Source organism: Lepisma saccharinum, chromosome 3 (assembly GCF_977018435.1).
Source record: "Lepisma saccharinum chromosome 3, izLepSacc3.1, whole genome shotgun sequence".
Classification (NCBI taxonomy): Eukaryota; Metazoa; Arthropoda; class Insecta; order Zygentoma; family Lepismatidae; genus Lepisma; species Lepisma saccharinum.
Genome location: NC_139231.1, coordinates 35,875,171 through 35,885,856, shown reverse-complemented (window position 1 = coordinate 35,885,856; position 10,686 = coordinate 35,875,171). Strand labels below are relative to the sequence as shown.

The following is a 10,686-nucleotide window of genomic DNA, read 5'->3' as shown; positions in this document are numbered from 1 at the left end:
TAAGCGTTTTGCAAAATTGCATAATTTTGGAAATTTCAGATCACATTAATTTATGACAGGTTATATAATGCCGTCATTAAATAGAGCATAAAAAATCTCTACAGGACAATGATTTCACTGTTTGAAATTTATGACTTTTACATTTTGTAAATTTTGTAACATCTGGCAACGCAGCGGTGGTAGAGAAGGACAGAGCTATTGGCAAAACTCGATGTATTAGAGAGAGAGGGAAGTACTCCATTTACTTCCATACTGACTTTTAAGGTTGAGATGCTCTATAGACTTGCAGGCAATATAATCCTCTGTGGTCAGTGCTGGATCTACAAATTTTGAGCCCTCCTGTAAGATATTACTAAAGGCATACACGTACTTCTGAAAGGACATGTCAAAGCTTTTGCTGTTAATCAGTTTCTTCAGTGTATGTGTGCGTGCAATTTCATTTTTGTTAGCATAGCTTTTTGCCACTTTTCGCTAATTGTGACAATATAATGAAATTTATGAAGGAACACTCGCGTAGAATACCGATGCCCAGACCCAGATTTGAATCTGGTACCCCTGTCGTATCATGTTGTGCTAACCATTTTGCCAAGGAAGTTGCATACATGTGGAGAGCTAGGCAAAATTGTATTGTACTTTTCATACAGGAGTTTGTAAAATCATGTGCAGATGAAACTGTTTTAAGAGAGAACAATTCAGCGGTTAATGATGGACCAATATCTGTTTCATAATATTTCTGTAATTGCTCTGCTTTTGCTATCAGTTCACCATGCCTTGGATTGGGTATGCAGTAGTGTTTAGGTAAGCAAATCAGCTTCAAGAGACCTCAAAAGTAAGTAGTAATTTCGTTCTATCCATGGGATTTTCGTTCCTTGTCTGTTCATCTGTGTGTTGGACTTCTATGCAGTAAGACCCGTCTCACCTCTTAACTCATATGTACATACAGTAGAATCTCTACTCCTAGTTCTACACCACAGATCTAGGGAAGAAATAATTGTGGTTAGAAAGAAATAAATGTTCAGTTAGTGGTATGGAGCACTAAAAAGAAGTTATTAACCGAAAACTACTGCATCTTAGCCAACTTAAAATGAACAGTAAATCCTTTTACCTTAACAATATTTCGGTGGTCTTTTCTTCTTTGCTCTGCGGTGCTGGACAAATTACTATGTTTATTGTTTTACTTGCACATATTTGAGTATGTAAAGGCCATGGCAAGCCCCCCAAAGGCTGCACTGTGGGGGGTTTGCAGTTTATAGATCGAGCACTGTCTGTGGGGCTCGTGTTGTATCGTCCATATATGTTCATGATTCTCTCTTCTCCATCTCGTGTTATCCCCATTCATCCTCATCGTCGCAAGTAGCCAAAAGTGGCAGAAAAGCAAATAAAAAATTAATCAATCAGTCAATTGATTGAATGTTTTGAGTGAATTGCTGTATTCATTTGGAATGTGGCAGTCGAGCTAGAAGTCATTTCCAGAGAGTGAATCTTGTTGAACTTTGGAATGGAAGAGAAATAAACATGTCCAAATGGAATCCATGGCATCATATCCAAAGTACCATGGGGGTGATTTTTAATTTTGTTTAACTTAGGTATACAAACCAGGGAGAAAAAAAATATCTTAAAGGAAAACTGTACCTCGAGATCCTTGGTCTTCAAAGAACATTGAGTCAGTGTTTGTGGAGCACTGGTGTTCAGGCAACTTAGAATTGCATTGTGAATTGAAGGGCTCGGGTGCATTTCTGCATTTCATTAAGAAAAAAGGTTATTAGAAGCTATACTGTAGATAAATTGTTTTTGGTTGTGTTTACCAATTTCAGAAGGCTTCACTGAGTCCAATGCAAATTGTATGACATGACAATTTCACTCAGAAAATGAAGGATGGCACATTTTACTTTGTAACTCGAAAATGAATTTGAGTTTGGAAAATAGATGAAGAATTAAACACTAGAATAAAGAATACAAACAGATTATATTATGCCATAAACAAAGGATTTTTAGGGGAAAAGGAAATAAGCCAAAAAACAAAAATGATTGTTTACAAATCAACTTATTTACCAACATTGATATATGGAAGTAAATCCTGGATAATTAATGAGGAACAAAACTTACAAACAGTAGAAATGAAATATTTGAGGAGAACAGTGGGAAAGACCAGAAGGGACAAAATCAGAAATCAATCAGAATAACAAACACAAAACCAATGTATCAGGACATTGAGCAAGCACAATTCAGATGGTTTTGGACACCTCAGCAGATTGCCTGAACAGGTATGGGAGGATTGGATGTGAAGAGACCAAAAGGAAGATCATGTAGGACATGGAATGAGGGTGTGAAGGATATCCTGAGCAGGAGGAACATCTGGTGGAATGAAGGAAGTTGGCAGATGATTGTGACAGATGGCAAGTGCTCTGTAAAACCTGGACACCAATCTGTAGAAGAGGATCAGAATAAGTAACACAAAAGACCAAAATGTCACTTACCATGTTTTACACCCGAGCCCTTCAATTAATATTTTGATACATGTACGTACAGTGGAAACCTAATTATACATTTTCTCAAATTCACTCTTGATGGTCCCAACAAATGTTATACAGCGTGTCCGGAATGGGACTGACAGTTTTTAAAAGTGTGTGGTTTTAATATGGGCAGAGATAGGGAAGAAAGAAAACATACATTTTGAAGGAAAACTCAAAAAGTTTTGTTCAGCAAATTTTCATAGTTGTACAACTACCGGTGATGGTGCTAGTATCGCCGAAACGAAAAAATGGCGTCTGTACTCGAAAAGGTGCAATGCGTGTGGTGATTTGCAGAGACAAAAAGTGTTGTTCAAGTGCAACGGAACTTCCGTGTTTACCACAAGGATCCTCCATCACGCAACAGTATCCAGGCATGGAAGGAACAATTTTTATCGACAGGGAGTGTAGTGAAACCTCACAGTAGTGGTAAATCGCGTGTCAGATGAACGGGTGGAGTCAATAAGAGAGAGTTTCACACGTAGCCCGAGGAAGTCAATTCGCGCAGCAAGCAGACAGCTGGGAATTCCAAGGTCCACTGTACACGATGTGCTACATAAACGATTACGTTTGCTCGCGTATAAGTTGCAATTGTTGCAAGAAATTAAGCCTAACGACAAACCAAAAAGATTAGAATTTGCCAATGAAATTCTACACAAGATTGATAATGACGATAATTATCTATCGAACATTGTTTTCTCAGATGAAGCAACTTTTCACTTCTCTGGCTGTGTTAACAGACACAACGTTGGGATATGGGGATCTGAGAATCCGCATGCGTATGTGGAACATTCCAGTGACAGTCCAAATTTGAATGTTTGGTGCGCTTTAACACTTAATGAAGTTATAGGCCCCTTCTTTTTCATTGAGCAAACCATAACAGGAAATGTGTTCGTAGACATGCTTCAAAACTGCAGTTCCCCAATTACAACATTTGCAACCTCGAGTGATTTTCCAATTGGATGGTGCCCTGCCACATTGGAGCCTACAAGAGAGGGAGTATCTTGATATGGAATTTCCGGAACATTGGATAGGCCGTGTTGGGCCAATTAGGTGGCTACCATGCTCCCCTGATGTAACCCCTCTGGACATTTTCCTGTGGGGGTATGTGAAAGACATTGTGTATTCCGGTGAAAAGGTTCGTAACCTTGATGAAGTGATGACTCGTATTCGGAATGAGATTGCTTCTGTCACACCTCAGATGTTACAGAATATGTGGAGAGAGATTGAATTCAGGCTGGATATTCTCAGAGTCACAAATGGAGCTCACGTTGAGTTATACTGAGTTACAATGACTTGTAAGTAATACCAATAAAACTTTTTGAGTTTTCCTTCAAAATGCATGTTTTCTTTCTTCCCTATCTTTAACCATATTAAAACCACACACTTTTATAAACCGTCAGTCCCATTCTGGACACCCTTTATAATTTCCAGAGTTTACATTTTCCTGCATTTAAAATTTTTTAAACTTGGTCCCCTGAAAAACCTAAAATCGAGGTTCCACTGTATGTATATTGTTTGATTCTTCCTTGAGAGGATTGGAATGTAAATTGTCATTATTCTTTACAGATTCTTGATTTTTTCTGTATTTTCTATCTCGATTTCAAGCAAATTGATTGATTTGATTTCAAACAAAGCTGACTTCCTGTTCATTTTTTATTTGTAAATATAAATATATGGAGACAGTATGCGCCAGATACACATATCATACACATGTAAGTCTTCATACATTTATTTTAATACAATTAATGATCTCAGATTGTGTGTAATTTGTTTGCAAGAAAAATTTCAGCAGAAACTAGCTGTAAAAGTAACTAAAGGCTGAATCACACAGAACTGGATTTCCAGTAGAATGCCCTAGTTGGCACTGGACTGGCTGCTAGACTGGTTTTGACAATCAGACAGTGTTCTAATTGCAACTGGCTCTCTCTGCTAGATTCTGTGGAACAGCCAAGCAGAGTGAAAGTTTAAGTGATGTAAAGATAATCTGAGTTTGCAAGAGAAAGTTGAACTAATAAAATGTGCATTCGTGTTCATTAATATTTAGGAATTTATCCAAAATGCACACGAAAAACATGATTAACCGATAATGAAAATCCTTATTATTATTGCCAGTGTACTATTAAATGTTCCGACATATTGAAGAATTTTTTTTTATGAATGAATCCTGCGAATCTCATGTATGAATATATGAGGCGTATTTTTTAAGTAAGTACAGTTTTGATATGTACAAAAAACAAGTAAACTTTTTGTAACAATTTTATTGTTACATGGAAGACCACACTTTTATCTACTTTTCCACATAATTGATTAAGGCCCTTATCATATCGAACAACAAGCTTTTGTATTCCGTTGTCATAGAAGTTTGCTGCCTGAGTTGACAGCTACTGCAACAGTCGTTTTGAGGCTATCGTCGTCATCGTGGCTCTGACCTCAGAGATGCTTCTTCAGTTGCAGAAACACGTGGTAGTCACTGGGTGCTAGATCGGGGCTGTATGGAGGATGATCAAATTGTTCCCAGCCAAATGATGCGATGAGATCTTGACAAGAAAAGTCAAGGTGCTACCTAAACGTTTGCTTTTGTGCGCCTCAGTTAACATTTTTGGTACCCATCATGAGCACAATTTTCAATAGTTTAAGCGTTCGGTAACAATTTCGTAGATAACACTTCTTGAAACTACAGGGAAGTCCTCTGATAACGAAGAAATTGTGAAGCGTCTGTTCTCTCTCACTTTTTCGTCGACTTTCTGCACCAAATCAACAGTGATCACCGAGTGTCACCCACTCCGTTCCTCATCATGAACATTCTTTCGGCCATCTTTGAAAGCTCTTACTACCCATTTGCATACCATCCATCACTCATAATGTTTTGTCCGTACACTTCACAAATCTGACGGTGAATTTCAACTGCTTTTACGCCTTTAGCACTAAGAAAACAAATAACAGCACGTATTTCACAGTCTGCGGGATTCTCAATCGGCGTAGGCATTTTAAATATGCAAAAGCAAATGTATACACGATCGATTGTTGCCGCAATGGTGTCTGTGGCTTGCCAACAGATGTAGGTACACAGTGCGCATGCACGGGACACAGACCGCAGCGCTGCAGCGGCGGAATTTAAAAACGGTACTTACTTTAAAAATACATACCAAAGTTCATTAAAACACTTTTAAGTACACGTGGATTACCATATTTTCGTTTGAGTCAATTCCTAGCACATACTTTGCTTTTAATTCTAAGTTTTTATAACCACAGTACCTATTCTCCTACAACACTCTTCAATTCGTTCGTCCATCTTTTTAGCTTGTCTGCTCTGATGAATATCTTGTGGGAACTAAAGTACAGGGTGAGGCAGACAAATGGGAAGATTTAAAAAAATCACAAAAAATAGAGCAAATATTATGTATTTTTTTTAACATGAATGTACTGTACATAAGTGGAAATTACTAGTGTACCTGCAAAATCTTCATTTTTTGAATATGGTGTCGGTAAGATGGCATCCTTGGTTTTGCACACATTGGGGAAGTCAGAGTAAATCCGCCCATGACGTTGCGAGAGGCAGTCAAACGGGAAGATTTCAGGAATAACTGGCTGGCGTGGTTGGGGGTTATGAGAGTGAGAGGCATGACCTCGGGCATCTACACAGCTGGAAGCTTCAGTAGCGATGGTCGAGTGTGCATCGTGCGTTTGCTGTAAAGGTGTATTACAAAAACTCTTGATAGATTTGTTGGAGCTCAATCTCCTTTCCGCCAAGAGTTTGTTATCCCCACACATTCCCGTGCCTTCTGCTAATGTTATCTATCGGTTTTTGGGTGAGAACTTTTGAAGCCACTGCTAGCACAACAAAGAAAAGAGGTGGTAGTGACGGGTGTGTGCAGCATCAGGACAAAGTCCACGAAAATCAGCTAGATGGCACAGCGCAGAACTTGGTCTCAGCAATCCAACATTGAGAAGGATTTTGAAGATTGACCTCCACTACCATCCATACAAGATGCAGGTAGTGCAAGCCCCGACACCTCAAGATTACGAGAAACAAATACGCTTTTGCCAAAATGTTATTGGAGAACATGAAGAAAGAGTTCACAATGCATGGATGAGTAACAAAGCCCAATTTCACCTTAGTGGCTTCGTCAACAAACAGAACTTTCGGTATTGGTCCGAAAATAATCCACACACGCTCCATGAAATGCCTCTCCATTCAGAAAAAGTAACAGTGTGGTGTGCATTATCATCTTGTGGATTCATTGGCCCTTACTTTTTCGAAAATGAACACTGTGACCGTAAACATTGGATGTTATGCTGACATGTTGGTAACCTTTTTCCTGCCTGCCCTCGATGACTATGACCCAGATGGTGCTTAGACTCGCATTTCCTGGTCGTCTCATCAGCAGATTTCGCGATATTCCGTGGCGGCTCCTGACTTTTTTCTTTGAGGTTTCCTCAAATCCAAAGTATTCAAGGACAACCCTCCCAAGAACCAGGGATAATTTGAAGGAGCGAATTCGGGAAGTGATCCACAACATTCCGTTGGAGATGCTACGCAAAGTCGTGAGCGGATTTACTCTGAGACTCCGACAATGTGTGCAACACCAAGGATGCAATCTTACCAACACCATATTCAAAAAATGAACATTTTTCAGGTACACTAGTAATTTCCACTAATGTTTAAAAAAATACATAACATTTGCTCTAGGTTTTGTGAATTTTTTAAATCTTCTCGTTTGACTGCCTCACCCTGTACATCGACAAGTACAGTAACCTAATAAGTATCATGCGAGACCCAAAGCTAGCAGGTGAGCCAGAACCACACAACTAGTCTAAATGGAAAATCCAGCAGATCTAGCCACGTGTGATTCGGGCATTAAATTTACTTTTGAAGAACCAGTAAGTCGGTTACTTTTAAAAAGAGAAGATTGTAAAAAAGAAATTAACTTGTGGCTGGTGTGTAACAATTGAGGACAGTTATTTATTGTATTTCTACAGTAGGTAAATAAATTACCTGCACTGCTTTTGGTGCCGAGTATTAAGTATGATTATGATGCTCATGTTAAAGCCACTTTTTAATGTTCAAAGTCCTAAGTTTCTGCGACATGGTTGGGGATTGACTGTGCATACAACCTTCTACCTAATGGGAAAATTCTTGCTACAATACATGACAATGACTAAGCATGAAGGATCAGCATGCATTGGTCTTTACAGACTTTATTCAGAAATAAAAGACAGGGTAGTTTGTTTCTAATTTTTATTAACAAATTTTTAACTTCACAAAAAAGTGCTCCCAGTGGTATTGTACAGCTGTTCCTTATTTATTGTACCATTTGCAGCCTTTAAAAATCAGTCTAATAGACCTTGGTAAGCACAAATTTATAATGGTGATGTACACAAACGGTAACATTCCCTCTTGTTTCAGTAATATGGCCTCCTTGGATTATTCTGAAAGAAAAACAAAACAACATTCATACATCTTTGTGGTTCCTATCACTGCCACATGTTAATTTTGTATTTTAATCTTCCTGATCTTCAGTTGAATGCAAATTCTGTGAGAGAGAACGAAATGAATTATCTCAGGGTCATAATTCAAAGTTTTGTAGCTGTTCAAAGGTGTTTGGGACACCCACAGACCACAGAAACAAACAATGTTTCTCAGTAATATTTTTGTCTTTGGTAAGTCAGTTTTGCCACCTGTATGCTGGCAACCCAACACAACTTTTGAACGCAGCTGTGACATACCTTCCTCTCATGACAAAGTGCATGTCAGTGTTGCAAGGAACACACAATTTCTGTGAAAAATTACAAACTACCAACCACATCACATCCTGTAAAATGAAGCAAGGAACGTGTCCAGTAACCCAACAGAAAGTAAACCAACGATGAGAAAAATGGAAAAACCACGTATTTGAAAGGTCCCACACTGTGGCTATGAGGTCTAAGGCTTTGGGCTCCGGCAACGGGATCGTGCAGGTTCGAGTGTCCTGGGGGAAGCATAACTTTTCTCCTATTTTGGCCTGTGTATGGGACCAGTGGCCACCCACAATCGTGAGGAAATTTGGGAGCCACGAATTAGTAGCATAACCTGGTCATGGAAACCTACAACAAAGACTGGAGGTTCGTCGTACCACCCCGTAACTAGTTGGATGATCACCCAGCTCGGGTGAGTGAATGAGTAGGATCAGGTGGGAGTGAGGCTGGCAGTAAGTAGGTAGACCTGGGCCCTCGATGGGCTGTAGCACCATGGGTTGTTATTGTTATGTATTTGAAAAACTGATTATATCAGATTTCATCTCTTCGCCTATATGTAATTTTTTTGCAAATCTCGTTGACATCTACAGTTTAATCTATCCACTTCTTCTGGTACTGGTTGTCTGTGATACCATTAACATAACAGTTCACAAAATAAAACATGAATGAACTCAAAATTCCAAAGATAAGTAACATACAACCGTAATGTAATGTTCAGGGCATTACACATGCTTTTTGGTGTTTGTGAAACAAGCTCTCTCATGATTGTAACATTCCCGTTTTTATCCCAGCACCACATAGTGAACATGGTAGTATATATTGTTAGTGTGGTTGTACATACTTTAGTCATAATGTACAAGGTGTACAACTTTGCTTCCGCCATTTTCCGACAGGTGGCAACAACGGGAAGTAGTGGTCGAAAGAAGCAGATCGCAGACGTCACGCAGTTAGCTTGGACCTCTGTCAAGATAACCCCATTCAAACATTAGTCGAGTGGTGTGTGCATCGTGAAGTTGTTCGCAATTGAAAATGTCAGTGTACGAGCCAAATTCTCGCCATTTGCGGGAGGTTCTACTTTTTTGTTTCAATATGAAGAAAACTGCGGCTGAGGCTCATCGAATGCTCTCCACTACGTATGGTGAGGACGCTATAAGTGAGAGAACCTGTCGTGAGTGGTTTCAACGCTTCAAGAACGGTGACTTTAACGTCTAAGACCGGCATAGTGGTGGAAGACAGAAAGTTTTCGAAGATGCAGAATTGGAGACATTGCTGAGTGAAGACTCGCGTCAAACTCAAGAAGAATTGGCACGATCATTGGGAGTGACACAGCAAGCCATTTCAAAACGTCTGAAAGCCATGGGTATGATTCAGCATGACAACGCACGACCCCACGTTGCCAAAGTGGTGAAAACGTACTTGGAAACATTAAGATGGGACATCCTACCCCACCCGCCTTATTCTCCAGACATCGCTCCCTCTGATTATCACCTGTTTAGATCAATGGCTCATGAACTGGCTGACCAACACTTCCGATCTTATGAAGAAGTCAAAAAGTGGATCGATTCGCGGATCACCTCCAAAGATGAACAATTTTTTAGATGCAGCATTCGTACGCTGCCCGAAAGATGGGAGAAAGTAGTGGCCAGCGATGGACAATACTTTGAATAATGCCTGGGTAAGCAATGTTTTTCATTCCAGCGTCATATTTTTGGGGAAAAATTGCGGAAGCAAAGTTGTACACCTTGTAACCACATAAACCCCAGATGCTTTGGTGATCAGCAGATGACTAATATCACAACACACACAAATTCTTATTTCAAGGTTAAATAATTCAACAACTAAGTTGAAACTAGAGTGTTTGATAAACCTTTGAGTGGAGAGACTTTTATACATAAATAATCTGTGCACAAAGATAGGATCTGAAGAGCCAATACAGAGTGGCTACAAACAAGCAGAAATTAAATTCCCAGACTTTCCCAGGACAAAATTTACATTTTCCCCTGACAATTACAAACTACACTAAATCAATGTTTTTGCGAATGGGAATAATAAACTCATACAGATCCAGGTATGGATTTGTTAAGTACCAATATTATCTTTATGAAATTGACTTAATTTCTCTATTCTCTATGATTTGAATTCAAACTGGAAAATTATTGCAATTCACAAGCTAGGGAAGGATTACGGAATTTTATCATACGCAGCGAATTTAAAATAAAATACTTGATTATTTTTAAAGTTGAGACTAAATGAGATTACAGTGAAGAGTGATTGATTAAGAAATACAATTTGTAATTTATCAGTCTCCTTATACATTCTCGGTATTATATGTTAATATTTCCACTGAGGTTTGGAACACTCTGCTTGCAAGAACCATGAGTGGAGACTCATTTTTCGATAAATAAAGCTACTTCTCTCTTGGATATAAGTGAAATAA

The 10,686-nt window shown here is 39.0% G+C and overlaps 1 protein-coding gene across 3 annotated transcripts in view; it reads right to left on the bottom strand.

Moving 5' to 3' along the window:
* Nucleotides 1–7,746: 7,746 nt before the first annotated feature.
* Nucleotides 7,747–10,686, bottom strand: part of LOC145984976 (uncharacterized) — a 70,179-nt gene continuing 67,239 nt past the window's right edge. For all 3 annotated transcript variants that reach the window (XM_083118432.1, XM_083118431.1, XM_083118430.1), the window contains one exon: nucleotides 7,747–7,943. In XM_083118432.1, coding sequence (XP_082974558.1) covers nucleotides 7,917–7,943 — 27 coding nt within the window. In that variant the 3' untranslated portion in view covers nucleotides 7,747–7,916. The remainder of the gene's footprint in view (nucleotides 7,944–10,686) is intronic.